This window comes from Cervus canadensis, chromosome 1, assembly GCF_019320065.1.
Source record: "Cervus canadensis isolate Bull #8, Minnesota chromosome 1, ASM1932006v1, whole genome shotgun sequence".
NCBI lineage: Eukaryota > Metazoa > Chordata > Mammalia > Artiodactyla > Cervidae > Cervus > Cervus canadensis.
In genome coordinates, this window is record NC_057386.1 from 112,167,544 (window position 1) to 112,186,890 (window position 19,347).

At 38.6% G+C, this 19,347-nt stretch overlaps 1 protein-coding gene across 5 annotated transcripts in view; it reads left to right on the forward strand.

Moving 5' to 3' along the window:
• The first annotated feature begins 337 nt into the window (after positions 1–337).
• TTC28 (tetratricopeptide repeat domain 28) overlaps positions 338–19,347 on the forward strand; it is a 570,331-nt gene continuing 551,321 nt past the window's right edge. For 2 of the 5 annotated variants that reach the window (XM_043437597.1, XM_043437608.1), the window contains exons 1-2: positions 338–557; positions 18,268–18,546. In XM_043437597.1, the coding sequence (XP_043293532.1) occupies positions 456–557; positions 18,268–18,546 (381 nt within the window). In that variant the 5' untranslated portion in view covers positions 338–455. The other 3 variants (XM_043437581.1, XM_043437590.1, XM_043437613.1) reach the window with 2 other exon arrangements.

The following is a 19,347-nucleotide window of genomic DNA, read 5'->3' on the forward strand; positions in this document are numbered from 1 at the left end:
CCTCACACTTCTTGGGGGTAATTCCCTCTTGGGGTAGACCACCACTTCAAGTCCAAGCAGGTGAAGTTTTTAAAAGGGGTAATGCTACGAGGGGCCTGGTCTGGCGTCGTCCGCAGTGCGGCAGGCGGCTGCGCCCAGCCCAGAACAGCGAGCGCTTGGCCCTGGCCTGACGGGTGCGGAGGGGGTGGGCGCGAAGCTGGGAAGAGCGGGGCCGGGGCCGGAGGGCGTCAGGCTTCGGGGGGCGGGGGCGCGGCGAGTGCGCGCGTGCGCGGTCGGGGGCACGCGCGGAGGCGCGCGGGGAGCGTGCGCGGCGAGTACGCGCGTGCGCGGCGGGGGCCAGTGTGAGGCGCCGCGGCGGCGCGCGGCACGGCGGGAACATGGCGCGCGGAGCCGGCGCGCGCGCCTAGCTGGCGGGACCGTTAGCTCGAGGCGGACGCGGCCCGTGCCCCGCGGGGATGGAGCAGTCGCCGCCGCCCGCGCCTGAGCCCACCCCGGGGTCGACCCCGGCACGGAGTCGTAGACGGCGGGAGCCCGAATCGCCGCCGGCGCCGGCTCCGGTGAGTGCGTGAGGGGCGCGGGCCGGGAGACTTTCTTTGTGAAACTCCGTCGGTGCGAGCCGGGCCGGGCCTCAGAGGCTGACGAGCGCCCGCGAGGCGGAACCCGCCCGGCCGTCCGGGTTCGAGCCCTGCCTTGCGTCGCTCGGCGTCAGGACAGGGTCTGTCGCGTGCCCACCTCAGTTTCCGCGGGAGTGTTTGTGTGTGCGCGCCAGTGGGGAGGGGAGCGGTATACAGTCGGCGCCTAATGCGCGCGGTGCCACTCCTTGCCTCCGGCCCCTCAAGGCGGCGACTGCCCGCGGCCCGGGCCCACGGGAAAGGGAGACCGCAGCCTCTGGGAGACAGGTGTCGGTGCAGCTCCTGGATGCTCAGGTGCAGACAGCCCCAGGTAGAATCTGAGGGAGTGAGCTGTCCGTCCTCGGAAAGAAGCAAGTCTGTCAGAGTGTTACCACAGAGGGGATTTTGGAATGCTTTACATTTACCTCAGCTGGTGGTGTGGTTGGGGTATTTATCCGTCTGAGTGCAGGAAGCTGAGTGAAATGGACTGAAACCGAGTGAAATAGAGGTGTGGCTCCCACTGGGTGGGATGGGATGCCCCCCAGCACCCTGCCCGCAGACAGCCAGGGTTTGGGAATAAACTGGAGCGCTTGATAAAAATACAGGCGTCACGACTCAACCCAGGCCCAGGCGCTCCAAGGCAGAGAAGCACATTTGAATTTTTAACAAACTCTTAGGTTACTATGGTTCAGAGCTCACCATGGCATCCTGGTATCACTCGCGGTGCTTGGCTTATGGTAGATGGTCAGTAAATATTTGCAGGAAGACTGACTTAGGGAGCTTCCAAAATAGGAGTTCTTGAGGTATTTTCAGGAGCTTTTTGATGTTAAGATCTCTGTCAGATATACTGTATGTGATTTTCCTCAGGTCCCAACTTAACTTTTATGACTGTTTATAAATTCCTTGTTTTCAGTATATTTTATTCAAAAGCAGGGTATATACATTGCTTAGTATAAGCCATCAACTGTATATACCCTAGTTAGATTGAAATTAATTTCTGAAACTGAATTCTGAATAAAAAAATACATTTTTTTTTCTCTTCATCATTTGGGAAAGCTAGGCTTATAGGATTTTGTTCTTTTGAGGCAGGTAAATATTTACATTTTCATCAAAGCAAATCTGAATTACTGTTTATTCAGAAAGTTGGCAATTTGCTTAAACCTCTGAGTATTTGTTAATCTTTATGTGATATTGTGAAATTGAGATTTATGTTTAGTTCAGAATCAATGCTGAAGTAGGCTTGAAAGTTATTTGATATTTCTGGGGCTGTTTTTTTCATGTGTTTTGAATTTCAGTAGTTGTTTTAATTTTAGTAGTTCTTGTTGATGGATGAAATATGAATGTATAGGAAGACAAAATTTTAGGAATTGAGATGGCATCTGAAGAAGAAAAAATGAAAATTAGGTGCTCTTTTTCTCCCACTGTTCCATTTTTGTAGTTCATGCAGTGTCTTTTAAGGAATTCCTTCTTTTGAGATATAATTGACATGTAATATTAGTTACAGGTGTACAATATAATGGCTTGATTAGTTACAGGTATATAACATGATTTGAAATTTATATATTGCAAAGTGATCACATTAAGTTATATCATTATAATTTTTTTCTTGTGATAAGAGGTTTCAAGATCTGGTCTTTTAACAACTGTCAATTATGCAATACAATGTTATTAACTATAATCTCCATGCTGTACATAACGTTCCCATGACTTTTTTTTTTTTAAAGTATCTTAAAAAAAAACCCAGCTTTTTTGAGTTAGAATTATCTTATAATACATAGTCTTTTGTGACTGGTTTCTTTCCCTTAGCACAGTGTTTTTGAGGTTTATCCATGTTGCATGTGTATCATTTATTGCTGAGTAATATTGAACAGATATACCACATTTTATCTTTTGATGTATTGATAGACATGAGATCTCCCCCCCCCCACGTTTGGTTATAATAAATAATACTGCTCTGAACATTTTTGTACGAGTTTTAGTGAGGATGTAATGTTTTGATTTTTCTTGGGCATACCCCATTTCCTGGGTTATATGGTAACTCTGTATTAATGTTTTGAAGAGCTGAAAATCTGTTTCCTAAGGCGTTGCATCGTTTTGCGTTCCCACCAGCAGTGTATGAGAGTTTTACAATCTTGCCAATACTTGTTACGGTTTGTCTTTTTAACTTAGCCATCTTAGTCGGTGTTAAGTGGTATCTCATTACAATTTTGATTTGCGTTTCCTTGATGACTTATGATATTGGGTGTGTGTGTCTGTGTGTGCACGTGTTTGTGAGCTTACTGGCCATTTGTATATTTTTGGAGAAATGTCTGTTCAAATCCTTTGTCCATTTCAGGTGTCCAGTTTTTCATTGGGTTATTTGTCTTTTTATTATTGAGTTGCAGGAGTTTTAAGTATTCCTATTTGTCTTTTTATTATTGAGTTGTTGGAGTTTAAAAAATTTTGGTTACTAAGTCACATACATGATTTGCAAATGTTTTCTCCCATTCTGTAGGTTGTGTTTTCAGTTTTTTGACAATGTCCTTTTCTGCAAAGTTTTGTGATGAAGTCCAAATTATCTATTTTTGCTTTTGTTGCTCATGCTTTTGTTGTCATATCTAAGAATTCATTGCCAAATTCAAGGTTTACCCCTATGCTTTCTTCTAAGAGTTTTATGTTTTTAGCACTTGTATTTAGGTTGTCAATCCATTCTGAATTGATTTTTGTATATGGTGTAAAGCAGTGGCCCAAATTCATTCTTTTGCATATGGTGATCCAGTTGTCCCAGCATTATGTATTGAAAAGACTCTTCTTGTTCCATTGAATGTTCTTTGCACCCTTCCTGAAAATCAGCTGACTATATGTTGGGTTTTATTTCTGGATTCTCAAGTTTCTTCTATTGTCTATCCTTATGCCAGTACTATGCTATTTGGTTACAGTAGATTTGTATTGATAATAAGCTTGTAATAGGTTTTGAAAGTAAGTGTAAGTCTTGTAACTTCATTCTTTTAAAAGACTTTTTGACTTTTCTGGGTCCCTTGCATATGGATTTTAGGATCAACTTATCAATTTCTGCCCAAGAGTAGCTGGAGTTTTTATAGAGATTGTGTTTAATCTGTTCTTTCAATAATGTTTTGTAGTTTTCAGGCCCAAGTCTTAAACTTCTTCCAAAAATTTATTCCTGAGTGTTTATGTTATTGTATTGGTTGCTGTTGTACATGGAACTGTTTTCAACATTTCCTTCTTCCTTTTTTTTAAAAAAAAATTTTATTTATTATCGGCTGTGCTGGGTCTTCCTTGCTGCATGGGCTTTCTCTAGTTGCAATTCGTGGGGTTCTCATTGCAGTGGCTTTTTTGTTGCAGAGCACAGGCTCAGTAGTTGTGGCACATGGGCTTAGTTGTCCATCAGTATGTGGAATCTTTCCCGACTGGGGATCGAACCTGTGTCCCCTGCATTGGCAGGCAGATGCTTGACCACTGAGCCACCAGGGAATCCCTCAACATTTCGTTTCACGTCATTGTTCATCACTAGTTCATTGCTAGTGTATAGTAGAAACACAATTGAGTGTTGGATATGTCCTTTTAAACATTTATGTTTAATTGGAGGATGCCTGTTTTACAGTGTTGTGTTAGTGTCTGCTGTCCAGCGCTGTGCGTTAGCTGTGAGTGCACGTGCATCCCCCCTTTGGACCTCTCTCTCACCCCTCACATGTTATCTCTCAACCTCATCGTTTAGTGGCAGTCTCGTCAAGTTTTCTGTTTCAGATCGTTTCTCCAAAATGGTAAGGAAGAAAGGTCTTTGAAAGCTCAAGTATGGATACAGATGTAGGTTCATATCTCCAGGTTTTGGCTCTGCTACATACTAGTTGAGTTTTTGACACATCTTAACTGTTACTACATCTCAGTGTTCTCATATACGTAATGGGACAGTGATATCCACCTCATAGAATTACTAGTAAGTAAGAGAGAACGTAGGTAGATATTCAGAACAATGCCTTGCGTGTGGTAGGGATTTGGTACTTGTTGTTTATCTTCTTTTGCTAATTAACTCTATTTAAAAGCAAGCCCCAAGGCAAACAAAACTGCCAAACTAAAAAAAAAAACAAAAAAACCTCTTTTCCCCCAAAATACACAAACACAACCCCCCACAAATAAACAAACCTAAAACACAGACAAGACAAAAAAAAAAAAAAAGAAACAACCAAACCACAAAAACCCACAGAGAAAAAACCACAGACAAAAACCTCAAACCTCTTCCTGTCCCCATCACTTTTCTGTGACCCAAGAAATCCCTGTGAGTGCTTGAGGAACAGTGAAGGACAAAGTCTCCCACACCACACAGTTGTATTATAGAAGGCTGCTAAATCTAGGCTGTGTGTATGATACTTGATAGTGTATTTGTATGTATTATTAAAAATAAAAGTGTAACTGAAAGCTGTTTTTCTTCCACAGTTCTTATTAATGTGCTCTTCTTTTACTATTTATTTTTCCTAAAATTAGAAGCAATGCTTTTTCATTAAGTTTGATGGTAACAATTCTTACTTCTTTAGAGTGGTTGCTATTTTAGAAAAACTCTTAGAGACAGAACCTGGTGTTTAAACTTAAATTTAATAGTACTTTTATTTTGAGGTTTCTTTAGTAGCTAGGGTAGATTGCTGTTTTCTGTAGGAGGAAATCAGAAGCAACAATATAATGTAGATATGGTGCTTGGAACAAATCATGTTCACTGAATGTGTATTTCCTATGAACCAAATAAAATAATTGCTTATATTGTAAATATGGTGGCTTCCCTGATGGCTCAGATGGTAAAGTGTCTGCCTACAATGCGGGAGACCTGGGTTCAATCCCTGGGATGGGAAGATCTCCTGGAGAAGGAAATGGGCAACCCACTCCAGTATTCTTGCCTGGAAAATCCCATGGACAGAGGGGACTGGTAGGCTACAGTCCATGAGGTCGCAAAGAGTCGGACACGACTGAGCTACTTCACTGACTGACTGATTGTAAATATTAGTTAAACAAAAACTTATCTTCAAGATCACAATTAAATTTATAGCCTGCACATCCTCAAACTGATAACTCATAGATATTTCTATAAAAAATGTAAATCATAGTGTCTTTATTTAAAAAAAAAAACTTTTGGACTTTCCTCAGGGTCAGTGGCTGAGTCCACACTTCCACTGCAGGGGACACAGGTTCAACCCCTGGTGAGGGAAGATCCTGCATGTGGTGTGGTATGACCAAAACAAAATTAAACCCTTTTATTATTACAAAAACTGCATGTTTGCATTGTATGAAATTAGAAAATATTAGACAAGCAAAAATACCGCCCTCATAATGTTGCCAATATAGTGATTACTATTAATATTTTAATGCATAACTTTCTGGAACTTTTTCTGTATATCTGTTTTTTTTTTTTGACTGCATGACTTGTGGGATATTGAGATCAGAGACTAGTTCATTTTATTGGACATCAAAGTAGTACTGGGAGATTGGAGCATCCCTGGTGGCTCAGATGATAAAGAATCTGCCTGCAATGTGGGAGATCTGAGTTCAGTCCTGGTGTTGGGAAGATCCCTTGGAGGAGGGCATGACAACCTACTCCAGTATTCTTGCCTAGAGAATCCCCATGGACAGAAGAGCCTGGTGGGCTACAGTCCACAGCGTTGCAAAGAGTCGGACACAACTGAGCGACTATGCACACACATACACACTGGGAGGTTGAGAAAGCAGTAAGAGTAACTGGAGAGAAGAACCGTAAAAGTGGGGAGGCAGGTGGTCTTTAAGGGCTCTAATTGCCCTTACTGCGACCACTACCAAAAACCTCTTTTCATCTCCAGACTATATTACCTCTAGGAGAGGAAATTTCAGTCTGGAGAATATGCAGTATTTAATAATTAATAGTGTGAAGTTAACTTGCAGTATTCTGAAATGTGAGTTGTTGAGATTCTAGTTGACAAATAATGATTATGTTGTGGATACTATGTTGTGGATAAAGAACAGATTGCTAAGAAATAGCAGGTGGTCTCAGTAATGCAGGAAACCTGACTCTGTGTTGTGGTTTTGCAAGAGTGAAAAAAAGTTTAGCCGTGACTCTTACATAAGGGAAGGAATCTTACTGTATACAGTTTCCCTTTTCATGATTATATATATGACATTTCCATGCTATGACTGCCTAAGTTTGCCATAGTGGAAGTTAAAAAAATTGCCGTAGTAGTGTTTCTATTAATGTGGACTTAATTTCAGAAGATGGTAGGGAATTTTTAAAATCAGTATTCTTTTCACTTGCAGAAATGCATAAAAAATGTCACTTTGATGAAGATGGAACTTCCTAAGATTATTATTTCCCTCTGTCATCATAAAAGGAAAATCAGAAAACTTGATGCTTATATTTTGCCAAATCATGCATTGGTGTTCATTTTTAGATAATAGGCACAAGAAAAATAGTTTTGAAGATGAGAAGAAGAAAGTAAGAATAGGTTAGAAGGAAAAACATATTGAAAAAGAGTCAACCAAATAAACAGAAAGTAGAAGCAAACAGAGATGAGAGAAGAGGGTAATTACTAGATTTAAAGGACAATATTCTAAAAATTGTGAAAGTTGCTCAGTTGTGTCCAATTCTTTGCGACCCCATGGATATACAGTCCATGGAATTCTCCAGGCCAGAATACTGGAGTTGGGTAGCCATTCCCTTCTCCAAGGGACCTTCCCACACAGGGATGGAACCCAGGTCTCCCACATTGCAGGGGGGTTCTTTACCAGCTGAGCCGCCAGGGAAGCCCAAGAGTACTGGAGTGGGGAGCCTGTCCCTTCTCCAGCGATCTTCCCGACCCAGGAATTGAAGCAGGGTCTCCTGCATTGCAGGCAGATTCTTTACCAGCTGAGCTTAAAAAAAATAATAATAATATCCCTGGTGGCTTAGTCGGTAAAGAGTCTGCCTGCAATGTGGGAGACCTGGGTTTGATCCCTGGGTCGGGAAGACCCCCTGGAGAGGGAAATGGCAACCCATTCTAGTATTCTTGCTTGGGGAATTCCATGGATAGAGGAGCCTGGTAGGCTACAGTCCATGAAGTCACAAAGAGTTGGACATGACTGGGTGACTCACTTTTTTTCATTCCAAAAGTTACTGGGATCTCTGTTTGAGGCTTGCAGGACCTTAGTTCCCAGACCAGGGATTGAACCCGTGCCACCTGCAGTGGAAATGGAATCCTAACCACTGGATTGCCAGGGAATTCCCAAGACAGTTTTGAAAAAGAACAAACTTAGAGGTCTCACTCTTCCCAGTTTCAAAATCTGTAAAGTGAGAGTAATCAAGACAGTGTGTTACTAGCATAAGAATAGCATAAGTCTATGGAATTGAGAGTCTGGAAATAAATCCTCACATGTATAGTCAACTGATTCTCAACAGTATGTGAAGACCATTCAAAGTGGGCAGAATAATCTTTTTAGTGAAAGTTGCTGGACAGCAGACAACTGGATATCCACATACAAAAGGATGAATTTGGACCCCTATCTCACACCATACACAAAAATTAACTCAAAATATATTGAAGACCTAAATGTAAGAGCCAAAACAATACAGTTCTTATCAGAAAGCACAGGTCTATACGTGATAACATTTTAAATGGAAGCATGTTAACCTTTATATATTTATAAGATTATTATGCCAAGTTATAGCACAGAGGAAGCCATCAACTTTGTAAGACTTACCCTGTGACCTTCGTCTTCTAAGAGTTTGCTGCTGCTGCTGCTAAGCTGCTTCAGTCGTGTCCAACTCCGTGCAACCCCAGAGGCCTCAGCCCACCAGGCTCCTCTGTCCCTGGGGTTCTCCAGGCAAGAATACTGGAGTGGGTTGCCATTGCCTTCTCCTCTATGAGCTTAGTTTCCTGAAATTTACCTAGTATAGTTTGATACTGGAGAGTATATATTTAATAAGGCTAAGCACTTAGGTTGAAACAGTACTTTTTATTTTGGAGTGAATTTGTTGTTGGTAAGTTGTGCCCGACTTTTTGTGACCCCATGGACTGCAACTTGTACCTCCCGGAGTTTGCTCAAATTCATGTCCGTTGAGTTGATGATGCCATCCCACCATCTCATCCTCTGTTGGTTCCTCCTTCTCCTGCCTTCAGTCCTTTCCAGCATAAGGGTCTTTTCCAATGAGTTGGCTCTTCGCGTTATGTGGCCAAGTATTGGAGCTTCAATATCAGTCCTTCCAATGAGTATTCAGTGTTGATTTCCTTTAGGATTGACTGGTTTGATTTCGTCATTCTCATTTCTGTCTCAGAAATTTTCATGTTACTAATATGATTTTGGAATTCAGGCACCTTTATTGGACGTTTGACCTTGTGTATAGTTTCTTGTCCTTGGGAAAAGTGTACTATGGGGATTGCACAATTTCCTGAGAGAGTACGAAAAACAGTCACAAATGCTTTTGTTCTGTATGTAATATTTTGTGTAGAGTGCTGTCTTGAATCTTTTAGTTTATGCAGAAATGGGATTTTTGAAAGTTGCTCCACTGTCAAGTAATGCTCTTGTTAAATTACTTCCTAATCTCTATGAAGATTTATGAGGACTATTTATAAAAATTGTTCTGGAAATTGGTCATAAATTCAAAATATACTTCATAAAAAGTAAAATTTTCATTAGGTATATTTGGAAGAGTCATGTAAATTATAAAATACTGTATGTTGGCAGTGTTCCTTCCATTAAGTATAGGGTCTGTTGATTTCAGATTTTAATCACTAACATTTTGTGTTTACTATGTTTTAGGCACTGTTCTAAGTCCTTTACATAAGTTAACTCATTTAATTCTCACAACTATCTTATGAGATAGTTATTATACCTCTTTTTGCACAAAAGAAAACTGAGGTACTGCAAGGTTACTAAGTAGTATCCTGTTCAAGTTCCACAGTTAGGAAGCTGATTTGCCCTGAAATCTAAGTTAGTAGTTAGGCTCTGGAGTTTACTTTCTTAACCATTGCACTAGACTGATTTGAATGATCATTAAGCAAATAATAATCCATTATAACTATCTTTTGCTATGGAATGTTAGACTTACTGCTGGACAGTAATATAGGAATGCCCCTGGATATTTTGTAAACATCTAGTTTTCATTTTGGGGTTTAAGGTTATGTTGGCACAGTATTCTGAAATTTGAGTCTTTATAATGATGATAGAGCAAAAGGATGAGTACTTGAAACTGAGTTTATTATTTCATTTTATTATCTCAACTTTATTAATCAAAATATAAAATTAACTGCAGGGTAAGCAGTTTATTTTTAAGTATTTAAAGTTATAAAACTGTTATTAAACTAATACTTAATGCAATATCTGACATAAATGTTTCTTGAATGAATACTGGGAATTAAACCAGATAATGAAGAAAAGTATCAAACAAAATGAGGATATATAAAAATATTAGTTTTTAAGATAGTAAAGGAATGGTTGTAATTTCAGATGCATCTCTGAAATAGAAGAATTGTAAAATCTTTGCTTATATCTTCCTTTCTTATTAATGAAGGGAATCAGTCTTTATAATGCAAATTAAAAGTTGTTAACTAAAAATAAAAGATAATTAACACTGTAAGTAATTTATTGATTCAGAATTTTAGCCCAAGGACAGATTTGAAAAATAAAAATACAGTTTTGGTTTCCTGAAAGAGGTTTTTGGTTGGTTAAAAAATGGATTCCAGAAATTTATTCTTCATTTGAATTTCCTGTGTGGGTAAAATGTAGATATCTACTTAATAAATATTAATTTTTGAGCTTATTCCTTTTTCTTTAATTAAAGAGTTGGTATAGTTAAATGTCTCAAACGGTTTTACACTGCGCTCTCTCTCTCTGCATACCTGTACATATATATTTGACTGTACCATGCAACTTATGGGGTGTTATTTCCCTGGTGCAAGAATTGAACCCAGGGCCTCAGCAGCGAGTATAGAGTCCTAACCACTGGACTACCAGGGAATTCCCTACTCTTCTGCTTTAGAGTACATATTTATTTCTAGTTGAAGTTGGAGGAGTTAGATTTAGTTTGTTTAATACTAGTTGAATTTTTTTCAAAATGTAGTTGGTTTGCCATGATTGTCATAGCATTAAGAAAAAGAATTATTTGTTTGGTTGCACTGGGTCTTAACTGTGGCATGTGGAATCTGGTTTCCTGACCAGGGAATGAACTCAGGGCCTCTGTATTAGGAACGCAGTCTTAGCCACTGGACTACCAGGGAAGTCTCTGTCATAGTATTTGGATTGATCAGAGAAAGTTGTGAAAGTGAGTTTGTATCAAACATTAAAAAAAAAGTTTCTTCTTGTGTAGTATTTTATCACTTTTTGTGTATAGTTACTTTAAATGCAGCAGTATTTTAACATTAACTTTTAAAAATACTCTCCTGGAGGTGTCGTTTCCTTTAGATGAAATCTCCAGGTTTCAAGATGAGATGCTTAAGTACTTTGTTTCCTGAGAGTGCACTGTGAAAAGATTGCTGTACCAAAGCATGGCTATTTTTAATAGAAGCAATTAGACCTTTGCAATATTGGAGTATCTCTCCTTTTCATCAGGTGCACATCAAAAGAACCAGGACCAAGTGCATTAGGCATCCTATGACTATTGCAAAGGGTGAAAGTTTATGAATTCCAAAAGGGGTGGATCTAAGATTTAGAAGGACCAATGACAATGCTTTTGGTTAAGGTATTTGGAGAGCCTCTACAAATTTTTCCAATCTTAATAATGCCATTTGGGCATTTGACTAAACCAGAGGATTGAGGGTGGTAAACACAGTAAAAGTGTTGTAAAACCAGCCAGACTACTCAGGCTTGTTGAAGGAAGTGGCCATAGAATGTGTTCTTGATCACTGTGAAGTTTGAGAAGCATTCTTTTGGTAGGGATAATTTTTTTCCTAAAGGACTTTTCAGCCACAAAAGAGGCAGTAGCCTGTCTGTAAGGGAAGGCTTCCATCCAGTGTGATAACATACAAACCATGACTAAAACATACTTATATTCATGAGACAGAAGAAGTTGTATGATATGCATTTTGTCAGACCTCAAGTGGTCCATTGGGCAGTTTAAAATGTCTGAGAGCAGTACTAACAGGCCTCCCTGGGTTGTTCTTCAGGTAAATGAGACAAGTGAGGTAGGCACTTTTTGTGGCCTTGTTATTGTTTTCTCACCAATATTGATTCATGAAGGCTATCATTTTGTTAGTAGACCAGTGGCTTATTGCAGGTACGATGGTAAGGATTGAGAATTTGAGTCTCTGGTAGGGCTGGGTTGTTATTTGGTCCAAACCAGAGCTTTCTCTTTTTATCAAGTCAATAATTATTGAGTTTCCAATCCTGTTTTTGTTTTTTTCTGAGGCCACTGTTGGGCTTCTTTAGCCAGTTTTCCTAAGTTATCATTTAGGGAAATATCCCTTTCGACCATGACAGAGGTTTGGCGATTGTTGGTTCCTTTAAGGGTAGCATTCCTTGCAGAGATGTCAGCAAGGTGATTTCCCTTAGCTTCCAGAGAGTCAAGTTTAGAATGCCCTGAGATTTTAATAGCTAAAGTGGTAGGTAAAAGTATTGCATCCAATAATTCCTGAACATAGGGGCCATTTTAAGTTTAATTTACACTAGAAGTAAGAAAGCCATGTTCCTCCCACAACATTTCAAAATCATGAGCTATCTAAAGCATATCTGCTTTTAATATAAATATTGGCAGTTTTGTCATGGGCTAAAATATTCAGTTCAGTTGCTCAGTTGTGTCTGACTCTTTGTGACCCCATGGACTGCAGCACGCCAGGCCTCCCTGTCCATCATCAACTCCCAGAGCTTACCTGAACTCATGTCCATAGAGTTGGTGATGCCACCCAACCATCTCATTCTCTGTCATCCCCTTCTCCTCCTGCCTTCAATCTTTCCCAGCATCAGGGTCTTTTCCAGTGAGTCAGTTCTTTGAGTCAGGTGGCCAAAGTATTGGAGTTTCAGCTTCAGTGTCAGTCCTTCAATGAATATTCAGGACTGATTTCCTTTAGGATGGACTGGTTTGATCTCCTTGCAGTCCAAGGGACTCTCAGTCTTCTCCAACACTACAGTTCAAAAATCATCAATTCTTCAGCCTTCAGCTTTCCTTATAGTCCAACTCTCACATCCATACACGACTACTGGAAAAACCAGTAGTCCTTTGACCTTTGTTGGCAAAGTAATGTCTCTGTTTTTTAATATGCTGTCTAGGTTGGTCATAGCTTTTCTTCCAAGGAGCAAGCTAAAATATTGGCGTGCCTCATTTTACTGTGCTTCGTTTTATTGCACTTTGCAGAGGCTGCATTTTTTTTTTTTTCTTTTTTACAAATGGAAGGTTTGTGGCAACTGCTTTGAGCAAGTTTATTGGTGGCATTCTCCCCCTCCTCTCCTCCTGCCCACTTCATATTTGCTCACTTCATATCTCTGTGTCACATTTTGGTAATCCTCACAATATTTCAAAAAATTTTTTATTTCATTTGTTATGGTTATCTGTGATGCTAGTATTGTGGTTGTTTTGGGGCACAATTAATTGTACCCGTATAAGATGCCAGACTTAATTGGTAAATGTTGTATGTGTCCTAACTGCAATGCAGACGATCTCTGGGTCAGGAAGATCCCCTGGAGAAGGAAATGGCTACCCACTTCAGTATTATTGCCTGGAGAATGCCATGGACAGAGGCTCCTGGCAGTCTGCAGTCCATGGTGGCACAGAGTCAGACAGGACTGAGTGACTAATACTGCACCACCATTGGATGAATGGATTTTTTATAATTCTAGCTGTTGTATTTTGTGGACCTGTTATTTTTGTTTTTCTGTGAGGCACATATATTGGATGTGGGAGGTAAAGGAGAATCTGCTGCTTCTGTCACTCCCTTTATAGCCATCGCTGTCTTGTTTCTTGTAACTCAAGTTAGATTTTGGTCTCTTGCTCCACTGCAAAAAACTAACCTGAGGAGATGGGCAGGAGGAAAGCCCCTACTGACAGATCTGCTGGGTTTTGAGGAGTGTTTTTCTTTCTTCCCCTTGAAGAGGAGAAAACTTTTTTCACTGGTATATTTAAAGCTCTTCAACTATAGAGAGTCACCAGTTTTGGACAAGTGCAACACAGAATGCTCAAAGGACCAGAGCTTTTAAACTTTGGAGGTCTAAGCTTTACTGTTGGCCACTGCTAAGTCTGTCTGGTATTTCAAAGGAATACTGGGCACTGCAGATAGACACTGAAGGGGGAAGCTTATTAAACCTGTGGGGGAGAAAAGTGCTACTCTAATGAACAGGCAAATGATAAGGAAGTGAAACAGCCTCATTACTGACATGGAGAAAGTTGTAGGGGTCTGGGTAGGAGATCAAACCAGCCACAACATTCCTGTAAGCCAAAGTCTAATCTGCAGTAAGCCCCTAATTCTCTTTACTTCTGTGAAGGCTGAGAGAGGCGAGGAAGCTGAGGAAAAAATTGAAGTTTTTAGAGGTTGGTTTATGAGGTTTAAGGAAAGAAGCTGTTTCCATAACAGGAAGGTGGAATATGAGACAGCAAGTGGTGACATAGAAGCCAGTTATCCAGAAGACCTCACTAAGGTAATTAATGAAGGTGGGCTACACTAGACAACAGATTTTCAGTGTAGATGAAACAGCCTTCTGTTGGAAGAAGACGCCATCTAGGACTTTCATAGCTACAGAGAAGAAGTCAGTGTCTGACTTTGAAACTTCAAAGAACAGGCTGACTCTTATTAGGGCTATTGCAGCTAGAAACTTTAAGTTGAAGCCAATGCTATTTACTATTCAAGAAATCCTAGGGTCCTTAGATTATGCTATATCTATCTACCTGGATGACAGTACATCTGTTGACAACATGGTTCACTGACTGTTTTAAGCCCACTGTTGAAATCTATTGCTCAGAAAAAAAGATTCCTTTCAAAATAGTACTGCTCATTGACAATGTACCTGTTCACCCAAGAGCTCTGCTCATACAAATGATGCTATTATGAATATCCTGGTATATATAGCTTTGTTTACATAGGTTAATGTATCTGAAGTCTAATTTACTAGAAGTAGGAAAAACTTCTAGAATTTGAAGGGTGTGTATCTTTTACATTTTTTTTTTAAGATATTCCTAAATTGTTCTATGATTACACCAGCTTGCACTTCCACCAACAATGTATGTGTGGGACTTTTTCTTTATTCTCTTACCATTAAAATGTATTTTTTTCCCCCATTAGTAGGAGAGGTGAAAAGTGATATTTCATGGTTTGATTTTCTTTTAAAATGATTGAAGCCACACATTTAAAAATATGATTAAAAGCCATATAAATTTCCTTTCTCATGATCTGCCTGTACATATTCTTTGCTTTTTCCACTGGATTTTTTTTTCTAATTTATTTGTAGATTTTTATATATTAAGGGCTTCCCTGATAGCTCAGTTGGTAAAGAATACACCTGGAGTGCAGGAGACCCCGGTTTGATTCGTTGGTCAGGTAGATCCCCTGGAGAAGGGAAAGGCTACCCACTCTAGTATTCTGGCCTGGAGAATTGCATGGATTGTATAGTCCATGGGGTTGCAAAGAGTCAGACATGACTGAGCAACTTTTACTTTTCTTTCACTATATAGTAAGCAAATTAGCTTTTTATCATGTATTACAAATAGTTTTTTTTTTTAAACTTACTTGACTCATCTTTTTACTTTTTTAAAAATAAGTTTTTCCATGCAGATATTAATACCTGATAAGCATTTTTTATATCATTTGAATAGTCAAAATTTATAACAGGACTGGAGCTATGTTAAGTAATTGTATGTGGCTGAATAGTCTGAGTCAGTTTGGTCCATATGTTACTGACACTTCTATCCTTTTAAGATGAGTCTGTCAGAGGGTCAGAAGAAAACAACAATGTTAACGGATGTTGACATTCATAAACTATACCTATATGAAATATATGAGGAAAGAAAGAATATCAGAGGAATTAAGTGGTATTTCAAAACTTTGCTTTTTTTTGGTCTCCTTGAATGGTACTGTATATTCGCCTTAGTAGTCTATGAATTTAATATGGCCATTTATTCCAGGTACTATATAATCTGAGAAATACATGCAAACCTTTTTAGTTTTTTTTTTCAAACCTTTAAAAAAAATCTCTCTGTATTGCCAAGTTTATCAATTGCAGAGAAGATAGAGAAGGACAAAGGAAATTATATCTCTTTTAAAAAATCATACACAAAAATTGCCATTTCTTAGCCTCCTAAGGACCACATTGTAACTAGCTGAGTAGACTCAGACATATTTTGACAAATTAGATGCTTCTATGGACACCTACTAGAGTGTATGTTTCTCTTACATTTGTGGGCATTTTGTGATGATGATGGTGTTGGAGAACTCTAGTATTTATAATCTTTCTGCACTAGCACTAACTTTTTCATGATGTTTTTCTTTGCTCTCAGAGGCATTATTTAATAGTTTACATCAGTGGTTCGAGCATTTTCTCGTCCAGCTAGGTACTCCATCAAAAAGATACTTTGATCTTATTATGTATAATAGCTATCTCCTCTATCAGATTTACAATGTGTGAAATAACTCTTAGCAGGCTTCCCTGATAGCTCAGGTGGTAAAGAATCTGCCTGCAATGCAGGAGACCCTGGTTTGATTCCTGGCTTGGGAAGATTTGCTGGAGAAGGGACAGGCTACCTACTTCAGTATTCTTGGGCTTCCCTTGTGGCTCAGCTGGTAAAGAATCCATCTGCAATGCAGTAGACCTGGGTTTGATCCCTGGTTTGGAAAGATCCCCTGGAGAAGGGAAAGGCCACTCACTCCAGTGTTCTGGCCTGGAGGATTCCATGCACTGTCTAAGTGTCTTCCACTAAAGAAGAAACTTATTTTAACTTTGTTTATCCCAGTCTCCAGAGGACCTAGGGGTTCCTTGGAACATGTTTTGGAAAATGTTACTTTGTATTACTGTATATGGAAATAATAGAATGCAGACTCTTTTCTTAATTTGATTCTTATCTATTTTGAAGTAGAACCAAATTACCCTGAGAAGCAAGGAATGCTGTAATAGTAGGATTATGTCTTTTTCACTTTTAGGCCACGTATGAACCTAACAAATTTTACTTCTATTACTGTTACTGCTATTTTTATGTTGTACCCCTGAATTTTCAAATGTTGAATTTGTTCTATAATTTATGGATAGTACTGCCCTTAAGTAGAGTCATGATGATGACTGTTTCCCAAAATGAAATATCTTATACATTGTTAAATGTCTTATATTGATCCATTAGTTTGGTGTGGCTGAAATCATTAAAAAATTAATCAAGACTCTTCAGGAAAATCCTGGTCATTTGCTCAATGTTCCATAGTCCATTCACTTTCAAGCAATATGTTTCATGATCATAATTTAAAAAAACACAGAACCCCAACCAGAGTATACATTATTGGCTACTTCTATATTAGTATGAGGAATTTGAGGGATATAATTTAGGCACTGATGTTTGAAATTCCTAGGAAATTTTAAATTGTCCTAGAAAGCTAGGATATGATACCCCATGAGTAGAGGAAAAAATTTGATTGCCTATGTGGGAGATTGGCTTCGTCTTCCTCCTCTCTGTGGAGTCTGTTCTTTTTTAATGCAACTACCTCAGTGAGGAGTCTGTTACTTTTGTACCTGTTGTATCTGTTACCTATTAGATCTGTCCACTTTTGAATGGAGGGACTGGACTGAGTCTTAAAGGAAGACTTGGGGAAGGAAATTAAATTTTTTGTTTTAATATCACTTAGGGCACGCCTACTTGAAATTGCGAACTGTTTCTCTTGACACTGCTGTCTTAAGCATCTATCCTTGGGATTCTAATGCAGTTCCTAATTTTCCTTTTTTAAAAATGAATAACATTTGACTCATTTATTCCCTTTTGTTTTAAGGTCACTGCTATAAAGTCATAGAAAACTTAGTGATTTGGAAAAATCAACGTCAGAGACAGGGTTTAAATTGCCAAGATACAATTTACAGCAGTTTTTTTTTTTCCTTTTTGATGATCTCCCAAAACTGATGTTTGTCTTTGAAATTTCATGGTGGTAGGCAAATTATAGTTACCAAATTTGCCAGTCTAAAAAGATTCCTTGGTACATGAAAATTTATTTTTTAAAAGGTTATTATTTTTTTAAATTTAAGACTTACATGTGCTCATTGCGTCACATTGGGTTAGAAGAAAATTTTAAGAAAATAACTCGTAATCTTGTATCCAAAGATAACTTAGCATAGTTGATACTTTGATCTTGTTCCTTTTGTTAATTTCATAAATGCAGCCATCTTAACATAATTGAGATCGTGTTGTCTGCATTGGTTTGCATTTTGTTTTTTTCTTAGTATAACTTTAAATTGCCAAGGAAAAGCCTGATTATTTTTTGCATTTATTCGTTCATTCATTCTCTGAAACAAAAAATATATGCACATATAAATATGTATAAAAAAATTAAAAAAAATAAATATGTATGTTTGTAACTATATGTGTATATATGAACACACATACATATGTATTTAAGGTACTATGTTTGCTGCTTCTTGGAAAGTGTGTTGTCTTTCTGGGCACAAAAGTTAACTGTAATATAAAGCAGACTATGAAGAATGTCCATATTCTTTTGAAATTTCAACAAGGAACATCTCTGGATTAACTGAACTTTATCTCACAGAGTTTCTTTATTTGTAGATTCCTCTCTTTGGTGCTAAGACTATTGGCCGGAGAAGTCCTGATGGACCAGTGCTGAGCAAAGCTGAATTTGTTGAGAAAGTTCGTCAGAGTAATCAGGCCTGTCATGATGGAGATTTCCACACAGCTATTGTTCTGTACAATGAAGCCCTGGCTGTTGACCCTCAGAACTGTATCTTATACAGCAATAGATCTGCAGCCTATATGAAAATCCAGCAGTATGACAAGGCACTGGACGATGCAATCAAAGCTCGACTTCTCAATCCCAAGTGGCCAAAGGTAGAAATTTCCTCTGCTTTCACAGAACCTTTTGGGCTTTCTTATTTTAATGTAACATTTTATTGACTGAGTACAGTTATTAATATTTTAATAGTCTGTACTTCAGCAAGATGTGGAATTGGCTTCATTGAGCTGGAACACTAGTGAATGCCTTCCTTTTTTATACTTTGGAAGTTTGCTTTCAGTGTCTAATTCTTTTCCTTTGTGTTTGAGATATACATTGTTGTTTTTTACTCCAGCTTACCTTCTTGATAGGATGCATTCTAGTTATTTATCTAGGTTTTGGATATCTCTTTTTTGCACTGATATTTCAGATGGAGTATTATGATCGTGTTTCTTCAGTTTAAAATAATTTTATTTTCTAACAACAACTGCTTGTTTTCAGAATGGTAGTTGATCAGAGAAGCTTTTTTCCCCTAATAAATCAGGATAATTATCTATATTCCCTTGAATAGTTTAAGGCTTGAGTTGTTATCTCTATTTGGTATATACTTTATTTTCATTGTGCCTGTTCACCTTCTAACATCCAGTTTTAGAAATGCTTTCTTAAGATGTGATCAAAGTGTTTGAGATTTTTTTTTTAAATTGAACTACAAACCCATTTCATTCTATTTTTGGCTTTCTGTTGGACTAACAAATGTTAGTGAAAATTTCCCAGAAATTTAAAAAAGATTCTTACTATCTTATTAGTGATATGTCATAGTCATGTTGCTTTCTGCTTTAATTCTGGTAGGTATTTTTGGCCTCAGTCAGTGGAATTTCTAGCAATGCTGCTACCTTATAAGTTGTTTAGGATTCTGT